General features: G+C 62.3%; 1 protein-coding gene, 1 long non-coding RNA gene and 3 other non-coding genes across 6 annotated transcripts; 4 read left to right on the top strand and 1 right to left on the bottom strand.

Annotated features, from left to right (window-relative positions):
- Positions 1–416: 416 nt before the first annotated feature.
- On the top strand, positions 417–6,390 carry LOC119505522. The gene is made up of 4 exons (XR_005210752.1): positions 417–602; positions 1,508–1,562; positions 3,879–3,956; positions 6,235–6,390. It is a non-coding gene; the product is annotated as an uncharacterized LOC119505522 (long non-coding RNA).
- LOC119505798 lies at positions 1,726–1,858 on the top strand. The gene has a single exon (XR_005210838.1). It is a non-coding gene; the product is annotated as a small nucleolar RNA SNORA17 (small nucleolar RNA).
- LOC119505800 lies at positions 2,212–2,329 on the top strand. Its single transcript, XR_005210840.1, has one exon. It is a non-coding gene; the product is annotated as a small nucleolar RNA SNORA17 (small nucleolar RNA).
- Positions 5,026–5,156, top strand: LOC119505799. The gene has a single exon (XR_005210839.1). It is a non-coding gene; the product is annotated as a small nucleolar RNA SNORA17 (small nucleolar RNA).
- Positions 6,391–8,885: 2,495 nt separating the features above from the next.
- DIPK1B (divergent protein kinase domain 1B) lies at positions 8,886–17,260 on the bottom strand. Of its 2 annotated transcripts, XM_037797311.1 has the most exons (5): positions 17,105–17,260; positions 13,834–13,968; positions 11,023–11,130; positions 10,582–10,758; positions 8,886–10,028 (listed from the first exon to the last, which is right to left on the bottom strand). In XM_037797311.1, exons 1-5 carry the CDS (start codon positions 17,165–17,167, stop codon positions 9,225–9,227), a joined length of 1,287 nt encoding a protein of 428 aa, XP_037653239.1. In that variant the 5' UTR covers positions 17,168–17,260; the 3' UTR covers positions 8,886–9,224. The 2 variants fall into 2 exon arrangements, with proteins under 2 accessions (XP_037653239.1, XP_037653241.1); XM_037797313.1 differs by lacking the exon at positions 13,834–13,968.
- Positions 17,261–20,721: the final 3,461 nt, after the last annotated feature.

A 20,721-nucleotide genomic window follows, 5' to 3' on the forward strand; every position in this document is an offset into this window, starting at 1 on the left:
AGGCTCGTGCTTCCTCCCGCGGGGTCTCGGGGGCTCCTGCAACAGAAGAGCCGTGCCCCCCATTTCGAAGCCTCACCCCTCATCCCGGCCGCTGAGGTTGGCAGAGAGCAGCAGGCCCGGCCGGAGGAGGACAGGGTGCCCGGGGCTCGGGGACAGGGACTGGGGAGACCCTCACCGAGCGCTTAATCCGCCTCGCACGGTCGGGGCCTCTGCCAGGTGAGCCCCAGGTGCCCTCCGGGAGGCAGGCGTCCAGGTGAGCCGGCCGGGGTCCCACCGGGGGCCGGAGCAACCCCGGGAGGGTCCGCCAGGCGGCGCTGCGGCGGCCTCGGGGCGGGCGCGAAGCGGCGCGGCAGGTCCCGCGCGGGCCGCCGTATGACCTATAAAAGGCGCGGTGCGACGCGGTCCATCCTCTGCGGGCGGCGGAGGCGGCCGCCGTGAGGCTCCCGGGGCCCCGGGAATCGGGCGCCATCTGCTCTCTCGGCGCCTCGGGCCCCCGAGCCGAGCCCTCCCGCCGCGGGGCCGCGCACGCCCGAGCCGGGGCTCCGAGCGCTGTCCGGCGCGGCCCTGGAATGGGCTCGGGGGTGGGGCGTCCCCCTTGGCAGGTGGGGAGAGCCCCGCGGCCCTGAGCCCGCTGCGCTGGCGGGTGGCGTCGGCTGGGGAGCGGGGGTGGCCCTTGTCCCGGTTCCTCGGCTGGTTTGGGGCCGCCCCGCCGTGGGAGCCGACGAGTGGGGCCCGAGAACGAGGAGGGAGCTGTGCCCCTCGCCGCGCCGGCCTGATGGGCTGAGTCTCCCGGGCCGCCCCGAGCTGGGAGGGGACTCTGAAAGCAGAGCTGGCGGGTGGTGGTGGCATTTGTCCCGGCTGCCTGGGGCCAGCAGAGAGGGGCAGGGAGGACGCAGAGGAGCCTGCCGCAGGCAGCTTTTCTGCAGCTGTGACGTTTCCGAGAGTGGGGTGACAGCGGTTGCCGCAGGGGGAGTCTGGGAATGACTGAACCCACCCCGGCCCCCATTCATCCACACAGGCACAGTGTGGCTCCCAGGGGACGGGGCTTCAGCACCTGCTTTTACCGACTAGTTGCGACTTCAAGGAAGTCACTTGTATTTCTGGGCATTTGTCTGCCCCTTTATTTAAACTCCGTGCTTCTGGGGCTCTGTCCAAGGGTGAGGTGATTTCCGCTTTCCCGTGGGTGTCAGCAGAGCGCGACCTGGGGGAGCCTGGCCCCATCGTGGGTCTGATGCACGGGGATTACGCTTGGTCCCCAGAGGTGCCAGGGCCATCCGGGATTTTGAGGGGCTGCCACTTATATTTACACCCACCCTTCAGCTGGAGCAGGGGTGGGGGGTGTCCTGGAACAACAGCTGTAGTCAGAGGCCATCTGAGATGTGGAGGCCCCATGGCGGTGACCCACCTGTGGTCTGTCTTGCCTGAGGCCAAATGTTATTCCGTGTGATGTGCCCCTTAGTGAACTTAGCGAGATTTGTGTAAAATGAGGGTTTTCTTTTTCCTGTAGGGAGGAAGTTGCCAGCTGGAAACAAAGCACCTGTGAGGGGACGCTGGTCTCTTGGGTAAGTGGACACGTTGGTGCAGGGACAAGTCCACCCCCAAGCTGGTGTCCCGTTTATGATTTGTTTGCAAAAACAGCCCCATTCTAAACGACTGTGAGATCCAGCCGAATCTTGCCTCCGTTTGTAGAGAAAATCTCCCTCTTCAAGGGAATCTTCAGCATAAACTGCCCCCAGAGGCGTTGCAGATGTGGCTGCCGTGTCACATTTGTGTCATTGGGTGGCAGAGAGAAGAAAGGCTACGTCTACGCTCAGTGTTCTGCCCCGTGAGCATTTTGAATGATTAGTAGTCGGACATCTGGCAAGAGGCTGTGATCTGGGTGCTTCCTTCTCGGCAACTGAAAACATCCCAGGCACAACTAATTCTTGCAGCCTCGGGTCATTCGGTTGCCGTGAATTGTGATGGGAGGAGGCCTAAGTGGGCCACTGGGACTGTGATGAGCAGAAAGGGTGAGCAGGCTTCAGGTAGGTTGACTCCTGTCATGCTGCCTGCAGTAGGTGTTCTAGTACTTTGTAGCCCACTGGGGGTCCGAGAGGTGGGAAAGGTAAAGAGTTCCCTTGCCACCTTTATTCAGGTGTTCAAAATGCCATCAGTAGGCAAGCAGGTGCAGTCCTCGCTTGTAGGTGTCTGCATTGCGTTGCGCACCTCATCGCTGCCCCCAGGGGTGCTGCAGGGTGGCCGCTGTGCCTCTAGGCGGCAGAGAAGAAAAGCGCAGACCACCCGGTGTTGTGACCCATGGAACAGTCCGAATGATGTAGCGTCTCACGTTTGACATTATTTTTGTTTTATTCTGTTTCATTCGCCTGAGGGGCAAAAATAACATCAAGAACAATTGCTAGCCCTTTGCTGCATAAAAACAGCAGCACCGAGCCTTATCCGGAGTTACTGTATCGCTGACAGGAAAAAATAAAGCCAGTTTCATTTTAAAAATGGTCTGCCGTTTGGCAAAGTGCTCCAGCGTTGGTTCATGCTATGCTGGCGCCCCTGCTGCGTCCGTGCCAGGCAGCACCCTTGGGCCCTGAGATTAGGAAGATCGAGAACCGGCCAAAAGGCACAGAACACCTAAGGGCAAAGGCTGTTGCAGAGAAGGCCACCTTCCCCCACGTGGAACTTTGGGAAGAAGTTAGCACCTCCAGGGACCTGAAGGTGTCAGGAGAGCGGAGGGGTCAGTTTCAGATGTCGCAGAGATGGGTGGTTCCGGAGATCCTGAGGCAGCACGGGTAATAGTGGCTTGGGGAAGTTCCAGGCAGGAAAATATGTTTCTCTTTTTCCCACAGCTTTTACTTTTCAGAGCTGTTGACGTCTCGGGTTGGGTGGTCCCCTGCGGCGGGGGCAGCAGACCTGGCCTCCACCTGTGGGTGCAAACGTGTCTAGGCATTGCCCAGTGCTGTCTGGGCTGAGAGCCACTGCTCTAGAACAGTAATAGAAGCTAAAGGTGGAAGTCCCTAGTTTTTCCTAAAATCTTCACCTGTGGGACCTTCGGAACTGTATCCCTGGGCTGAGGTTGTGCCTGGTGGGGGGTGGGAGTGGGCGTCCCTCCTGCTTGTACTTGCCACCTGCACAGGGCAGGATTGTTGCTATAGGTTCCTGTGGGCCATAGTGATACCTTCTTTCATTCTTTTGGCAGTTTACCTTTGCAAATTGCCAACTTTGGGTTTCCATTGATTTTTCTCTATTTGTGTTTCCTATGTCATTAATTTCTGCCCTGTATTTCCTCCTCCTACGTGTCTTGTCTAGTTTTATCATTGCTTTGGGGCTTAAGGGTTGGCCAAGCTCTTTACTTTATCATTCCAGAAGTGCTGCCTCCCCATAAGATCCCAACTCCAAATAAGATAGCAGGCGTGTTTTATGAGTAGATGGTGAGAAGTTTGACATGATTTCCACTGGAACGCAGCAGCACCCAGCCTGAAAGCAGTGCTTTATGGCTGTGTGATTTGCACACTGCATTCCGGGTCCCCAGTGGAGTGGCCGGGGCCATTACAGTTGGCTGAGTGATGCCAGCGGTCTTGGGGACAGTCTTCTGGTTATCATAGAGTGTGTCCCTGGTCCTGGACAGCTGAAGGGTGCTCGGTGGTTGGCCTTGTCTTGGGAGAAGCTGCTCCTGTCTCAGGGTCCCATCTTGTGTGTTAGTGGCGTATCAAAAATCCCTAAATCAAGACTTGTCAAGGGGATAGAGTTTTCAGAACCATCTGGAAGGGAGAGTGAGGACTGGGGCAGGGTTTGCTGGTATCTAGTTCAGGTCCTCATCAGTGGGGACGGTGGTTGCCACCATGTTACACTGGTAGACCGTGCCACGTGTTTCTCGTTATTTAATACAGGAAGGCAGCCGGCTGTTAACTCATGACACCTCCTGGAGTGGGCACCGGCCGGGAAAGCCACCCCAGCTGCAGACCGAGGTAAGAGGGAGCAGAGGCTCTCCTGGCCTGGCCAGGTGCTTCTCTCCCCATCTCCTTGACATAAACCCCATGTCTGCTTCAGGGGACTGCTGGGTGGGCCGAGGGGGCCTGGCAGACACTGTCTGGGACCTTCGGGCGTTGCAGGTGCAGACGGCCTGTTGGAGCTATGACATGGAGGTCAGGAGGAGGTGGCTCTTTCTCCCCTCGGAGCTCAGGCACCGGGACTCTGAGAATGACCTATGGCCTGACACTCCTTTCGATGGGTTGCTCCTTTAGGGGGCAGCTGCATCTCCAGGTGGGGCCCTCTGAGCATGACGGCTGTGAGATGGGGGTCCTGGGGTGCTCCTGGGTGGTCCCAGGGATTAAATGGGGTGTGTGTGTAAACAGAGGACCTGGCCCGGGCAGGCTTGGGGTGTGGTGGGATTAACCAGCCGGGGTCTGGCCCCCAGGCCTTGTTCCTGGAAATAGGGGTGTCCTAGGTCTGTCCAGGGAGGACTCGGGCCATGTGACGTGCGTCCCTGCTTGAGAAGCCCGAGCTGGGGTGAACGGCCTGCGTCCTGTCCTGCCCGGCCTCCCCACTCCCACTGTGGCTCGGGGCAGTCACGGGCCAGGGCTGGGGTGGCCGAAGCCACCTGGCCATGAGAAAGGAAGTGCCGTTTGGTTTGGGGCCTGAGAGGAAGGCCGAAGGCTAATAAAGGGACCATAATTGGTTACCCCATGGGCGGCAGGCGGGTCCTTCAACTGGAGGACATGTTGCTTTTTCCCTAAAATACTGAAGTGTGAGCACCTGACAAGGAAGAAGTTGGTGGCACCAACCAGAGGCAGTTCTGTCGTCCCCCTTTCCTCCCCCCAGGACAGGAGACACTGTAGGTTGTCATGACTGTGGCGGGCGGGGGGGCTGCTAGAGGGCAGAGGGGCTGCACGTCCTGCATCGCACAGGCCAGCCCCCAGCACGAAGGTGCACCCACCCCAGTGCCAGCAGCGCCCGGGCAGGGGGTCCCGGTTCAGAGCAGAGGTGCAGGGCATGGACCTGGGAGCCGGGCGGGTGGGGCTGGCAGGACAGGTGGCCCCTGCCCCTGCAGGCGTTGCAGCTGTGGCTGCTGTGTCCCAGCTGTGTCGTGGGTGGCGGAGAGGAAGAGGCGCCGTCTACACTGAGTGCTCTTGGACCGTGAGCCCCCAGAATGCTGGCAGCCTCACAGCCCCAGCCCACCCCCAAGCTGCCCCCATGTGGAGGGCCCCTGCTGGTTCTGCCAGCTTGGAGCTCTGGGAGGCAGGAGGTGAGCAGGGAGCCATGTTCTACCCAACGCTGAAAGGATGGTCTGAGTAGATCCATTGGGGGGAGTCCCGGCGGGCAGTCCACAGCCTCCCATTGCAGTGCTCACGGGACTCGGGGCGTGGAGCTTACCTGGTCGTGTCCTCCAGGGCCGCCCAGCCAGATGGGAGTCTCGGCACCTTCACACCAGCCCACTTTATGTCCCCAGAAAGAAAGCCAGGAGGCATGGGTGCACTTGGCTGGCTCCTGGCCTGCTGTGCCATCCCGGGGCTGTCAGAAGATGCACTTGGGGTGCAGCTCAGGGAGGTGGCTTTGGTGGGATGCATGGAGGTCACGCTGAGTGAGTAGGGCCTGTGATCTGGGACGGCCAGGTGCCAGCACCCTGTGTCCAGGCCAGGCTGGGTGGCTGCCCCTGCCCCCTGTTGCTCTGTCTCTGTGGGGAGTGGCCCACGAGGAGTCCCGGCCGGTCTGCACAGTGGCCTCTGCCCCCAGCTCGCGGGCCTGGGTGAGTGCAGTCTCCCCCGAAACCAGGGGCTTGTCCTCAGCTGGCTCACTTCAGAAGCCGTTGCTGGCTGCGTCAAGCCAGTGGCAGGACCTGGGAGCAGGTCCCTTCACAGCCTTGCTGCTATGAACTGGGGAGCAGCCGAGTGGGGATGTCGGGCTCCGGGGCTCCTGAGGCCAAGGTCAGAGTCCAGGCAGGGCTGCAGGCCTGAGGCTGGGCTGGCTCCTTGTGTCCGACAGCCGCCCCAGTGGGTGAGTTGAGGCAGGATGGAACAGGGCCTCGAGGCCTGCAGAGCTCCAACTGCAGGTGTCGCTGAGCCAGAATTTCCCCAAAGCTCTGAAGCTTCCCAAACCATGAACGCTTGGAAAATCCTGGGCCCAGAACAAATTCTCAGTTAATGACAGAAAGCACAGGGTCATACAGGTTAAACATCTGCCCAAAAAGCAAATTTTAGACAGGGCAGGTCACAAGTTCTGATCACTGTGATAACTGTCCCCTCCTAGAACAAGGAAGACGCCAGGTGTTCACAGGCCCAGGCGAGAAGATCACAGTAAAACCTTCCTGTATCGCGAGGCAGCCCACGCCCACCCAGTGGTGCCCACGCTGTCCCGTTAACCTGCCTTCTTTCTCCAATAAACTTAACTATTTATTTCTACTGACTCCTCTCAGCTCTGAATTATTTCAGCGGCGACATAACAGGTAACCGGTGCCCTGCTGGCGAAGTGTCTTCTGTAACAGCCTGGGATTCGGGAGAGCACCGGGAGGCTGGTGAGCCGGGGAGGGGACGACACTGCGGGAGGCAGGCCACTGGCACCCAGGCGTCACTCTTGTACTCCAGCCCTGTTTGCAGACAGGGTGCCTGCTGGGTGAGCAGACAGCCTCCGCCCCACCAACCTACCAACACCTTCCACCTGGAGAGCCGCCGGCAGCTGGACTGCCCGGACCCGTGCTTGCCGGGGAGTTGCCATCACCCCACCTCAGGGGACAGGGACAGCTTGGTGCAGGACTGTGGTGCTGGCTGGTAGACAGCCCGAGAAGTCTTAATTGCGGGGAGCAGGGCTGCCAAAGGCTGTGCAGCCCCTGAGTGGGAGCAGCCACGTGGCGTCTTGTGTGAGTGGTTTGTGCTGAAGCCAGCAGGGGGGCACCCAGGCACCCATCTGGGCCCCAGCTCACTACCAGGCACCAGCACTGCGGGCAGGTGCAGCTGGCCGGCCCGGGAAGGGGCTTGTTGGGAGCTTTTGTCACAGCTCAAGAAAGTACTGTGTGTGAGTGAGCAGGGGCCGGCTGGGGCCTAGGACCGCCCTGTGGTGACGCCTGCGGCGAGGCCCAGCACTGCTGCCCGGGTAGTTACTGTAAAGCTACTTCGAAGTACTTCAGTCGAGTTGGAACAATTTGCACTAAGAACGTGGCGTTTAAGAGTTGAAATTTTTCTGGAAGATGCATTTAAAGCAAAAGGTGTCAAAGTGAATTATTTCATGTACTTTCTTCAAGGAAAGCGTTTCTTTCTGTTGGCAAACTTGGTAATAAAGTAATCTTAAAATGACTTTGTTGTGTCTTGACTTGAATTGGCCTTGTGGATTAGCTGAGGCCTAGTTCAAAGCCAGCCGCGGTGGGGGCTCTGGGGACCCTCCTGCCGTCCCCTCCCCAACCTGCCGCCTGCCTTTCCCGGTGGGAGGCGGGAGACAGTTAAGTGCTCCACCGCTGCACCCTGACAGCCATGGAGAAAGAAGTGTTCCGAGGCAGGGGCTGCTTCATCCTGTGCAGTGGGCATTAGAAGATGTGACTGGTTTTTAATGTGGGGGGTGGGGGTCTTGCAGCCCCTCCATTCTCCCTCATCTCCTGGGGTGGGGGTGGGGTTCAGAAAACCAGATGGGAGCTTCTGCTGGGTGTGATGGGACCTTTAGTTTCCAAAAGCTCCCAGGCCTGATGTCCCTGCACAACCCCCTGGTGAATCGGGGGCTGACGTGCTGGGGGGTTCACAAGAGGGTGGGAGCGTGGGGGATGGTGTGCCGGTTTGAGTGTATTGTGTCCCCCAAATGCCATTATCTTTGTGGTCTTGTGTGGGGCAGGCGTTTTGGTGCTGGTTGGATTTGCTTGGAATGTGCCCCACCCAGCTGTGGGGAATGATTCTGATGAGATGTTCTCATGGAGGCGTGGCCCCGCCCATTCAGGGTGGGCCCTTATCGGTGGAGCTATATAAATGAGCTGACTGGGGGTGGGGGGGGGAGAGAGAGTGCAGCTGGGAGTGATGTTTTGAAGAGAAGCAAGCTTGCTAGAAAGGAATGTCCTGGGAGAAAGCCGTTTTGAGGCCGGAGCTTTGGAGCAGATGCCAGCTGCCTTCCCAGCTAACAGGTTTTCCGGACACCACTGGCCGTCCTCCGGTGAAGGTACCCAATTGCTGAGGTGTTACCTTGGATGCTTTGTGGCCTTAAGACTGTAACTGTGTAGTGAAATAAACCCCCGTTTTATAAAAGCCCGTCCATCTCTGGTGTTTTGCATTCTGCAGCATTAGCAGACTAGGACAGATTGTCTTAGGTTTCTTCCTGTGGTTGGTTCTAAGCTGATGGGACTGAACCGGCACAGTCGAGTGGCTGTGAAGCTGGGACGGCCCAGCCTTGCTCAGGGACGGGGCTCCACGCCTGGGGGAAGGTCACCTCTGAGGGGCTGGTGCAGCCGCCCCTGGCAGGGACATGAGGGCCTTCAGGAGTGGCCATCCCCTTGGCCGTGCAGGGGGAGCTGGGCAGCCCCGCTGCTCCAGACACCTGTCCTCCGCGGGGTCCAGGTGGTGGGTGGCAGACCTGCAGCGGGAGGACACAGCCACCACCGGTCAGCGGCAGCCAGCCCCGGGCCGTGGGGGCAGAAGCTGTTCACTGCCCTGCACTCCATCATCAAGGGCGCTGTTCCACCGCCAAGGAGGCCCGAGCCCTCCGAGGCCTGGGCCAGCACCTCCTGCCCACGGGCCCTGGGCGGCTTCCACGGGCTGTGGCTGCCCCACCTCCCCCCCAGGGGACCACAGCTTCCTCCCCGGCCTCCCCCTCCAGGGGCCTGGTCCGGGCCTGCCGTGGAGAGACGTTTCCCACAGGCCTTGGCCTGCGAACCCCCACCCCCGGTGGCCGACAGTGCCCTGTGGACCCACGAGGCCCAGAGAGGGGTGTCACAGAAAAGCTATTTATTTACATCCTATGTTCAGAATAAAACCAACGCTGCGGCCGGCGCCCTGGCAGCCCTTGAGTAGACCTGGCCCTGCCGCCTGCCCTCCCCAGCCTCCGCGTGCAGCTGAGCTGGCCACCTGGGTCGGGAGCTCCCAGGCAGGGGTGGCCGCGTGGGTCCCCAGGAGTGTTTTCCAGGGCAGGAAGTGGTCTAGGAGAGGGACGGCGGGGAAGATGGCTCCCCTCCCAGGAAGCGGCGGGGGACCCTGCTGGCCCCAGGGGGCTGCCGCACCCCCTGCAGCTCCTGGGGCCCCACGCGGGAGGAGTGGGCAGGTGGGCGGGCGTCAGGAGTACTTGGTGTCCGAGATCTTCCCCCAGAGCAGGGCCTTGAGGTGGCCGAGCACGAGCGCGTGGTGTGCCTCCACCTGGCTGGCCAGGCCGCTCAGCGTGGTGCAGGTGCGCAGCTGCTGGCCCAGCTCCTCGCGCAGCTCAGCGGGCGCGCCGGGCAGCAGGTAGTCGCGCAGCAGCTCGCACACCTTGGCCAGGTTGGGCTGCAGGAGGTCGCCCTTGCACTGGCGCAGGAGCTGGTCGCACGGGGCCCGGCAGTCGCGCCCATAGGTGCAGTCCCGGCTGTGCTCACAGCGGCGGCCCTGCAGGAAGCGGCGCACGGCCGCCTCGGGGGCCACCTGCCGCAGGTCGGCCATCTTGAAGTCGTAGCTGCCCGTGTAGCCCACGTTGGCGAGCGTGGTCTCGCACATGTAGAAGGTGCCATGGGTGCTGTGGAAGAGCTCCTCCACGAACTCCAGCAGGCCCAGCGCGATCTTGGCACGCCAGGGCCACGCAGGCCCCAGCCACTGCTGCAGGGCACCCTGCAGGGCGGAGGGCAGCAGGGGCTGCAGCAGCGCTGCGCCACATGAGGAGCTGTGCGGGGCACCCTCGGTGAGGTACAGGTCCCCGCAGAAGCCCAGCAGCCGTGGCGTGTGCTCCTTGGCCGGCAGCGACAGCAGCAGCAGGACCTCGTTGCGCTGCACCAGGGCCCAGGCAGACTTCGCCTCGGCCAGGGACACCCTGCTGTCACCGTTGAAGTCAGCCAGCAGGAGGACCCGGCCAACCAGCGCCGGCAGCGAGGGCAGGTCCCCCAGGTTCGCCTGGCAGAGGAAGGGAAACCGAGTCACGGCAGTGGCCCCTCTGCCCCGGGTTCCTCCCTGGCCAGTGGGTGGCCTTGGCTCGGCCTCGGCTCCCTGTCACCTGGAGGGACTTCTGGGGCCCCCTAACCCAGAGGGGAGCATTGGCAGAGGGCCAGGCTGCCTGCTGGGGCCCCATGTGGGGCCTGGTTCCCAGCCCTGGTGCCTGCTCCCCTCCTCTCAGACTCATCTGGCCCTGCCCAGTCACCCGAGGCCTCCCCGGGAAGCCCGTGGCGCACCCACCCTGCTGCCCCATCACCACGGGCCTGCCGGGTCTGGCCTGCCCCCCCAGCAGATGGGGGCCCCTCCAGTGTGCTCCGCCATGTCCCTGGTTCGTGGCAACAGAGGGTGTTCTCTAGAGCTGGGGGCAGCAGACCCTGCCCAGTTCCCCTTGGGCCCCACCCACCCAGCGGGCTCTCCTGGTAGAGGCCAGGAGACCCCATCCCTGCCTGTGGGCTGCAGACCCTGGTGGCAGGGCTGGGCCCCCAGTGCACACCTCCCCAGGAGAAGGGCTGACCTTGAGGAAGCCGAGTGTCATCTCCCGGAACTCCCTAATGGAAGTGCCCCGGGTGGGCTTGTCAAACAGCATCAGCTCCCGCCGGGGGGCCGCGTCTGGCTGGGCCTGGGCGCTCAGAGCCTCCTCCAGGCCACACTTGATCAGCACGTCCTTGTCGTGCCACCGCCCGCTGTACACCTGCATGGGGCAGAGGCGCTGGGGCCACTCCTGCCCACCAGGCCCCAGCAGCCCCCCGACATGCCCCCAGGCGCCGACTCAGGGCATCGAGGCTGAGGGACTTGGGGGCTTGGACAACTGAGCCCCTCTCTCCAGGGCCCCCAAACAGGGGGTGGGGGACGGGGCAAGGGAGTGGGTCACAGCCCCCCAGTGGGGGGACCCAGGGCTTCACCGAGGCCCAGGCGGAGGGGAGCCCCTGAGTGGCCCCAGGGGCCCCCAGCTCACCTGCTGCCCCGGGGTGGAGGACAGGCAGGCCCTCCACTCCACCTGGTGCAGGTCACACAGGTCCCAGCAGATGGAGCCCGAGATGACGCCCTTGCGGTACTGGTCACACTGGGGAAAGAGGCGCAGCCAGTGGCCCAGGGAGGGCAGTGGGTTCGGCAGGCCCAGCCCCCAGCTCCCCACCGCCTGAGCCTTCCCCAGAGCTCACGGCCCCAAGCTCCTGGCTGCACAGGCACAGAGGGTGGCGCCTGGGGGCCCCAGCAAGCTGGGGAGGGGGGACAGGGCAGGGCTGCAAGGTACCCCCACAAGGCCACCTGCTGCCTGGCCTTGGAGTGGAGGGGCCCCCAGTTCCCTGCCCTGTGGTAGAAGCTCAGCCATGTGAGGTCTTCCCAGCGGGAGCAGCGGACAGACAGGAGATGGGACAGCCTGCCGGGCAAAGAAGCTTCCAGGTCTTTAGGAGGCCCTTGCCACCGCCCTTCCCCTCACCTCCAGGAACCCTGCACTGTTGCTGCCCAGCCCCCCAGGAGGACCCTGCCTTTGCCAGGACCCCTGCACCCCGTCAGAGCTTCCCCCAGGACCCCACCCCAGTAGGGGACCCCACCGGAATCCCACCCCCGCCAGGATCCCACACCCCATCAACCCCTCCTCCAGGGCCCCACTCTGTCCTCAGGCGAGGACCCCACCACCTCCCACCCGGTGCCAGGCCCAGGGTCCAGGTGAGGGCAGAGAAGTGGATGGTCTGCGGCCAGGTTTGGGGAGGACAGGCATGGGGGGAGGGGAGTGGAAACGGGAGGAGGCGGGGACTGTGGCTGGAGCTGGCGGGTGAGCAAGGGCGCCGGGTACTGAGATGGGGAGGGCTGGCGCAGGACGAAGACCCCCAGGCAGGGGTGCCACCTGTGACTTTAGAGCAGCATCTAGCAGTCGGGGGTCATGGGGCAACAAGGTGGGGAGAGAGAGTGGGGGCCTGCGGTGAGGGAGTGCGGGGGGAGGGGCTGGGCATTACCAGGGACCAGGCAAGCAACGGGCAGCCCATCATGTCCCCTTCCATAACACCTGGCTGGTTTCTGGGTAACCCCAAGCTTTGGCCCATTGGGGATACCCACCAGCTCTCTCTAGTGCCAGCCCTAACCAGGGCCCACCTGCCCCATGGCCACTGGGGTCTGAACAGGCCACCCTCCAGGGATGCCCTGGAAAGCCTGGGAGGAGGCCCCTGCCCAGGGCATCAGGGGAGCTGGGGGTGGGGGTGATGAGACCCCAGGTGGGCGGCTCCTGGATGGTGCAGGAGGCATCTGGGGCCACACACGGGCCAGAGCCATGGCTGTGGGCAGGGGCCGCCGAACACCAGAGCCCGAATCTGCAAGGACCCCTGGGCTGCTGAGGGGGGATGGAGGGGACGGGGGCTGCTGTCCACGCCAGGACGGGGCAGGAGGGCCGGGCAGTCCCGTTACTCAGAACAGGGCCCCTTCCCGGCTTTCCCCTCAGCCCGCATCCGCCGTAAAGGCCCTGGAGCGCGCGGGGTGCACGCGGGGATCCCTGGGGGGCCTGCCTCTCCCGCCCTGAGCAGCTCCGTGGTCAGCCACAGCCTCCGGCCGGGAGAGCAGAGGACGGACTTGGCCTCCCCTGGGCGAGGCCACCTCAGGGACCCTTCTCCACCCTGGAGGACGGGGCCTGGGGGGCAGAGTGAGGTGGGCGTGAAGGGGGCGCTTTCCCAGGCGCGCGAGGGGTCCCAGGCCCCCGCGGCCGGCGGAGACGCGCCCACTCCGGGGAGGGGCGGGGGCGAATCCCTGGGCGGGCCCCGCGAGCATGCGCAGAACAGGGCGCCCCGAGGGGGCGGGCGGGGCGCGGGGGTCAGGCCTCCCGGACTCCAGAGGGGGCAGCTGCGGGGCCCGGCAGAAAAGAGACCCCGAACTCGGCGGCGTCGCTCCCGGGGCAGCACGGAAAGGCCCGCGGCGGTCACGAGAGAAAAGGAAAACGAAGAAAAACCCGGCGCGCTTCAATCCCTCCCCACGCAGGGAGACCCTCCGCCCCGGGGGCTCTACTCGGAAGCCCCCCAAACACCAGCAGTGTGCGCCCGGGCCCCGAACCCCGCAGACCGCAGGCCCTGCCCTGGGTGGGGGCTCTGCCCGGCCACAGAGGCCCCTCTTGGGGGTGCAGCAGGTATTGGGGAAGGGCCACACCGCGGGGGCCCTCGCCCACCGCCAGGCCGGGGTCACCTCCCGCCCCCGGGCGCTTCTGCCGGACACCACCGGGCAAGGGGAGCTTGCACGCACGCCGAGACAGGAGGCGCCTCCAGCCCCCCTGCGGTCCCTCGGTCTTCGATCAAATCCCTGCGCAGTCGCCCCACCTCTCAGCCTCAGTTTCCCCACCTGCGGCGCGCGGCGAGCCCTGCCGGCATCTGCTAAACCACCCCCCGCAGCGCCGTGTCCCCTCCTCGCTGTGCGACCCGGACAAGCTGCCGAACCTCTGGGGGCCCCAACCAGCCCCTCTGGAGACAGCTGGTCCTCTGCTGTCTGGTGTGAGGGATCCCCCTTCGCCGCCTCCTCTGGAAAGGAGGGGACCCCACACACACAGCTCCTCGGGACATTGGGGTCAGGAGAGCTGGGCTGGATGCTGACCCCAGGAAGTCTTGGAGCCACACAGGGAGCCCCAGCTGGGCGGCAGGGTCAGGGCACCCCGGGAAAAGGGAAGCTGCAGTTTCCACTTGTTTCGGGGGATGCACCCCCATCTTCTGCTCTCTGCCCTGCCCTCAGCCTCCGCCCACACCTCCCCCCACTCCCGCGCCCCCCAGGCTCGTCGGTGCCCCCCATCACTCACGATGACAGCCTGGCAGACGTGGCCGCGGCAGAGGTCCACGTAGGAGGAGTAGTGGCCGTACAGCACCCAGCTGCCCGCCAGCACGGCCAGCCACACCAGCAAGACGTACTTGACCCTGAGGCCCGGGAGCCGGCCCTGAGGGACACAGAGGTGCGCACTGCGGCAGTCAGCGAGCAGGCTGTGCCCCCACCCCGGCTCTGGAGCCAGCCCCTCTTCGGCCCCGTCCTGCCCCTTCCCTGGGCCTGTGCCCCCTGCGGCCTCCAGAACCGCCCCTGGCATGGCGCCCCCCACCGGGGCCTCCTGGGACTTTCCTCCCTCTTGGCTGCCTCCCCTGCAGTGCAGGTGGGGGTGGGTGGGAGGGGGCCTGGAGCTGGGGGCTCCCCACAGGGCCCCCCACAGGGACCCGGCATCTCAGCAGGATCTGGCACCTGTCATCATCTGGATTTCATGGACAGGTGAAAATAAATATCAAAATGAGGGGAACAAATAGTGGCTTTATTCTACTAATAAAAGCATTTCCTAAAACTGCCCTATACTCTGGTCCTCACAGAGCAACACTTTAACCTCAGCATGAGGTCAGGCGAGCAGGGCTGGCCAGGACGGCCCACGTGCCCCATGCAACACTGTCCTCGCTGTCCCACTGTGTGGCAGCCTGGCGGAACTTTCCGGCTGGACCGGTGCTGGCTGAGGCAGCCAGGGCTCCGGAGCTGCTGGTGGAGGCGGCCAGCCCAGGACTCCAAACCCCGCTGCACGGCATCGTGGCCTCCGAGCCTGAGGATGCAGCTCTGGGCCCAGCAGCAAAGACCCCACCCAAGTGTCTGGGAGGGGTCCGGGAGCCTGTGCTTACATCGGGGCTCCAGGTCCTCGAGGGGCTCAGCCTCTGCCCTAGGTTTCCCCACCTGTCAGGTGGAGTGACAGGTTCTTGGTGTGGGGTAGGCTGGGGTCACTGTCTCCATCCCAGCACCCAATTCCAAGGGTGCCAGCCAGGGACCCACTGGGTGCCACCCCCCGCCCCCCACTTCCCCATTTCCCCACTGAGTCACCAGGGGGCTGGCCCCCAGCAAAGGCTCAGGCATCCCAGACCTGCAGCAGAGTCCTAGAGAAAAGGACATGTCCAGGGCAGGCGGGCAGGGCCAGGGCTGCGTGGCCAGCCCCTGAGAGGCCCCACTGGGCACCCCGAGGCTGACCACTGGGGCCTGGCCAGATCCCCCTCCCGGGACCCCATCCTCAGTGGGGCTGGGCAGCAGTGCCGAATCGGAGGCTTGGCCTCCAGTCCTGCTCTGTCCTTATTAGCTGTGGGGCTGGGCAGGAACCTCGGGGGCCCCCTTCTATGAAATGGGGCCAACAAGGGGCTCTGAGCCCAGCCCAGGTGGCTGCGGTCACCTTCATGGTTCTTTCAGGACGTGCCCCTCTCCTGCTGCCCCAACCCCATGCACACTGCTGGCTGCCCTGGGAGGGCCCAGGAGGACACTGAGAGCCAGGGGAAGGGCCGGGGTGGCCTCAGGACGGGGGTGCCTCGCCGGGGCAGCAATGGTGGAGCCTCAGACCCTCTTGGGCCTCCTCCTTTCCATCAGAATTGTTCATAACGAAAAACTGAAAAGGAGAGAAATGGGGTGGCAGGTGGGGTGCTGTTTGGCAGCGTGAGGTCGGACCTCTGGCGGTGGGGAACACTGCCCACAGGGTGCAGTGGTGGTGGTGGCTTCCGGGTGGGCCCAGAAGGTGGAGCTGGGACTCCAGAGCCCCCTCTGCCCGGATACCGTCCCCACCTGGCTGACTCGGACTTCCCCTGCAGGTGTCTGTCTCAGACGGACAGTCCCCCAGAAGCCCCACCCAGCGCTGGTCCCCACAGGGGCCTGGTCTGCCGGCAGTTCTGTGGTCACTGGGCCCTGAGCCCCTCAGTGCTCCCAGGGTGCTGCCGCCCCTCCCCACCGAGCTCCTGACATCGCCAGCAGTCGGGCTGGCTGGGGCAGAGAGGGCATGAATGACCCTGGGACTGGCCGGGACCTCCGGCTGGGGCTCTGCAGCGGGCAGGACAGAGCCTCCTGGGGAGTGGGGTGGGGGGCTCAGGCTGTTCCTCCGGGGGACAGTAGCTCAGCACAGCACCACCAAAGCTCAGGCTGTGGGCCAGGGACCCCCCCTGTCTCGTGGCCTTGAACCTGCCACCAAGCCAGGAGGGTGTTTCACAGGCAGGGAAACAGGCTCAGAGCATTTCTGAATGCCCCTAGAGAGGGTGTGTGAGACTCACCCAGGGCTCTCCCAGCTGGGCCACCCCCACTGGGAACTCCACCACCACCACCATCCCTCTCCCGCCCTGCCAGGCCAGGGGTGCCAGGCCCACACTCAGGCCTCCCTGCAGCAGCCTGGCCAGGCCCCACCCCTGCCCTGGGAGGTTTGACCACTCGAGGCCCTTCCCCCGGGGCTAGGGGTCCCCCACACCCCACCTGCCGGCTGGGGGATGGAACAGGTGTGGGGAGGATGGAAGTCCCTTCTGAGGCCAGCCCGGTCCCAGGCCAAGGGCATGAGCCTGGGAGGGGCCCTCCTGCCCTGACCCCAGGACAGCCTGGTGGCCTGGGAGGGGTGGGTGGGTCAGACCAGGGCTGGGTCCTTCTTGGAGGAGGGCCTGGCAAGGTGTGGCCGTCATGGGATGGGCCCGGGGTGATCTGGGATCACCTCGAAGCACAGGGTGATGAGGTCCTGGTGCAGGATCCCGGAGGTGATTGGAAGCCAGGCCTTCGGAGGGAGGGTTACTTGCCCAAGGTCACCGGGTGGGGGGTGGGGAGGCAGGGCACGCTCCCACCTACTTGCTAGATGGGGGGATGACGGGTTGTGGGGTGTTGGGTTGGGGGATGACAGGTGGGGGGTTTTAGGTCCTTCTTAGGACCTTTTCTTAAAAAACGTTTTTTTGCAAGCAGGGAACATAGGCAAGCGCTTCTTTTTTAGGGTGTGGGGCCTCGGGAAGCAGGTCCGGCCGGACTGGGGGGTGGGGGGAGGGCTTTGTGCAGCACCCGCGGGCCGCGGCCCCCCTCCCCCTCCACCCCTGGCACCCCAATCCCGAGCGCTCTCCCAAGTCCCTGCCCACCGCCAGCCCTCATTAACCCCTTTTGTCCTGGTACCCAGGGCCCCCTGGCCCCGCCGTCCCCACCCTCTCCGCTCGAGCCCCACCCGCACGGCTGCCGAGACCGTTCCCGTCCCTGCGGGTTCCGAGCGCGCTGCAGCGGGGACCAGGCCTGCACTGCCGGGTGGGGGCGGGGGGACCGGGCGCCCCGCTTACCTGCAGGCCCTTGGAGAAGGGGCAGAAGAGCACCAGGTGCGCCAGGCGCCGCAGCCGCCGCATGGTGGGCGCGGGCGGGGGGCTGCGGCGGGCCGGGGGCTGCGCCCCGCTCGGCCCCGCTCGGCCCCGCTCAGCCCCGGCCGGGCCTCAACGGCCGCCGCGCCCTCCCCATGCGGGCGGGTCCCAGCCCCGCCGCCCCGGAGCCGCGCCGAGCCCGAGCCCCAGCGGGCTGCGCGCGCCCCCAGCGCCCCCCGCGCGCGTTTCAGCCGGCGGCGCGCGCCTTTCTGACGGCCGCGGCCAGGCGGGGGCGCGCGCGGGAGGAGGCGGCGGGAGGCGGGGGCGCGCGCGGGAGGCGGGGGGACGCGAGGGGGAGGCGCGCGCCCCGGCTCCCAGCTCCGGCTCTCTGACCCGCGGGAGAGGACGCGGAGGGGCTCCGCGCGCGCATGGCACCCCCTCGCCCCCCGGGACCCTGGCCGCGGGCCCACTAGCCGCCGGGGCCGCCCTCGGGGAGCGGAGGGCGAACGGGGACCCCTGCGGAGTCCGGGGGCGCGGGGCCCGTGCAGCTGGATGGAGCCCCAGGCCCGGCCACCGCGCCCCGAGCCTGCCTGCAGGGCCAGTGGACGCCTCGGCGGGGCGCGCGTTTGTCTCCCCTCTTTTAAATTAAGGCATCCTGGGCTGGCGGGAAAATGCCCCTTTCCACTCTGAAGTTCTGCAAGCGTTTACAGACCGCCCCCGCTGTCAGCATGGGGAACCCTGCCATCGCCGGAAACAGGCACCCCAGGGCCCCTTTGTAGCCAGGCCCTCCCCACCCCATCCTTGACAAACACCGATGGGTTTCCTGGTTCTGTAGTCTGTCTGTCTGTCCCTCAGTGTCCGAGCAATGGCCTCCCCCGCAGGCAGTCTGGAGATTGCCGTTGGGACTAGGGCCTGGCGGCACCGCTGTTTGCTTATCGGTTCGCGCCTTGAAGGACAGTTGCGTGGATGCTGGCTTGGGAAGGTTACAGATAGGGCCGCCGTCAACTTTTGCATGTGGGTTTTAATGCGAAGGGAATTCTTCCTCTCACTCAGGGAGGGAGTGGGACTGCTGACTTGGATGGTTAGTGTTCCCTTAGCTTTGCAAGCAACTGCCAAAATGTTTTCCCACTGGCGGCTGGACGGTGTCAAAATTCCCAGGGCTGTGCACAGAATTCCAGCGGCCCTGCACCCTCCGGCAACACTTGGTAGGGTCAAGTTTTTAAATTTTAACCATTCTAGTGGGTGCAAAGTGGTTGCCATTTTTTAAATCATTCTTTTTAAATGGTGGAATACAACATATATACATTAAAGTGATAACTTTCCAAGTGCAATTTAACAATCAGTTAGAGAGCAAATTTCAAAGAATGTTATGGGTTACAGTGCCACAGTCTCAGTTATTTCCTTATTGTGAAATATAGATGCAAAAAAGGTAATATCTTTCAAAGTATGATTTAACAAGTAGATATACAGGAAATTTCCAAAGTTGTTAGGAGTTATAGTATCATAGTTTCAGTTATTTCCTTATTGTGAAATATAACATGTATACAAAAATGTATAGCTTTCAAATTAAAATTTAACAAGTAGCTATAGAACAAATTTCAAAGGATGCTATATGTTACAGTTCCAGCATTTCAGTTCTTTCCTTCTAGCTATTCTAATACACTAGCAACTAAGAAAAACAAAAATATAGAGAGATTTAGTATTCATAATCCTTTGTTAAATTCCTTCTTGTCTGTTGCTTCCCCTTCCTCTAGTTTAATCACTTTCCTGATCTTCAGGGATGTCTAGGCAGTGACCACCCTATGTTGAAAAGGGGTGTTGACATTATGGGAAAAAGGGATATACCTGGTTGATGTTCTTGAAGAGGCTGTTGCCCTTGGGTTTGGGGACTTAGCTGGCATAGGAGTTCCCTGAAGGATTTAATTGTCTGAAGAATAGACTTAGTGAGTGAAACTTTTTATAGAGTCTCGGATAGGGATCCGGGTATTCTTTAGGGTTTTCAGGACTACTGTTGACTTGGGCTTATCATGCTGTGGCCATTTGGCATATCTAGCTGAGGCTTGCATAGGAGTAACCTCCAGGACAGCCTCTCAACTCTATTTGAATTCTTCTAGCCACTGAAACCTTATTTTGTTGCCTTTCTTTTCCCCTTCCTGGTCAAAAAGACATTCTCAATCCCTTGATGCCAGGGTCAGGCTCATCCCCAGAATCCATGTCCCGTGTTGCCAGGGAGACTCACTCACCTGGGGGTCTGGTCCCACATTGCAGGGAGGGTGATGAATTTATTTGCAGAATTAGGCTTAGAGAGAGAATTTGAGCAACCGAAGAGAGAATTTCATCAATGAAAGAGGTTCTCTGGAGGTGACTCCTAAGCATAATTATGGGTGGGCTCAGCCTCCTCTTTACAGCCATAAGTTTCACCTGAGCAAGCCTTAGCATCGAGGGCTGGAATTATAAAGTAGGGGGTTCTTAAGTTCACATAGCATATGTTATATCCACGATAATCCATCCATATCTCACATTATCATCTTCTAGTTGTACAATCCTCATCACTCTCCATGTTGAACAATTCTCATGACCCAGAACAAGTGGTTGCCATTTGCATCCCCTGGGGACAAATGATGTTGAGCATCTTTTCACCAGCTTGTTTGCCACCCAGTTATCCTCTTGGGTGAAGAGTCTGCTCAAAACCTTTGTCCATATTTTATTGTGTTGTTTCTTGATTATTGAGTTTGGAGAGTTCTTTGTGTCTTCTGGATACAAGTCCTCTGTCGGATATGTGATTTGCAAAGATATTCTCCAGGCTGTGGCCTGCCTTTTCATTCTTTTAACAGTGTCTTTCAAGGAGCAGAAGTTCTTAATTTTGATGACATCTGATTTATCAATATTTTTCTTTTGTAGATTGTGCTTTTAGTGTGTCACATCTACGAACTCTTCACCTAACTCAAAATCGGGAAGATTTCCTTCTAAAGGTTCAATAGGATTAGAATAGAGGAGGCGGCAGGTGCAGCCCCTGCAAGTCGTCACCTGCTCAGTGGTGGGAGGTGGGAGATAAGAAGGAGCTTGGTGCATCCCCAAAAGTCCCCAGGTAGCTGCTGGAGAGGGTGGGGGGTGCCGGGGAGTGGGTGGGACAACCTCTCCCGGCAGCCCTGACCCCCCAGCTGCCCTCCCCCAACTCAGGGCACCTGGTTCCCAGGTGAGAGCCTCTCGGGAAGCAGGTGGCCCAGGAGTGCTGCTTCGGCCACCCTCAGCAGCTCCACCGACCTGGGGACGCTGTGGTCTGGAAGGGCTGCTGGGACCCCCTTCTCTACCTGCGCTTCCTCTTGTCTCTTTAGTGCCTTAAAAACCGAGAACTTTCCCCGATTTCAAGAACATCGACGCTGTCGGTGACGTCTGCTCTGCGGCCAGGTGAGCTGGGAGGAGACTGCGAGGCCGGGACCGGGGACCCCTGGCTTCGAGCCCAGCCCCTCGGGCAGGTGACCTGTCTGTCCTGCGATCCCCATTGGTAAAATGAGGGTCACGACAGAGCTGCCCCTCGGGGGTGGGCCGAGGTGAGCAGGGACTGCGTTTAGGGGTCTGGTGGGTGCGTGCTGAGACCTCAG

The sequence above is a fragment of the Choloepus didactylus genome, chromosome 10, assembly GCF_015220235.1.
Source record: "Choloepus didactylus isolate mChoDid1 chromosome 10, mChoDid1.pri, whole genome shotgun sequence".
In the NCBI taxonomy this organism is placed as follows: Eukaryota; Metazoa; Chordata; class Mammalia; order Pilosa; family Megalonychidae; genus Choloepus; species Choloepus didactylus.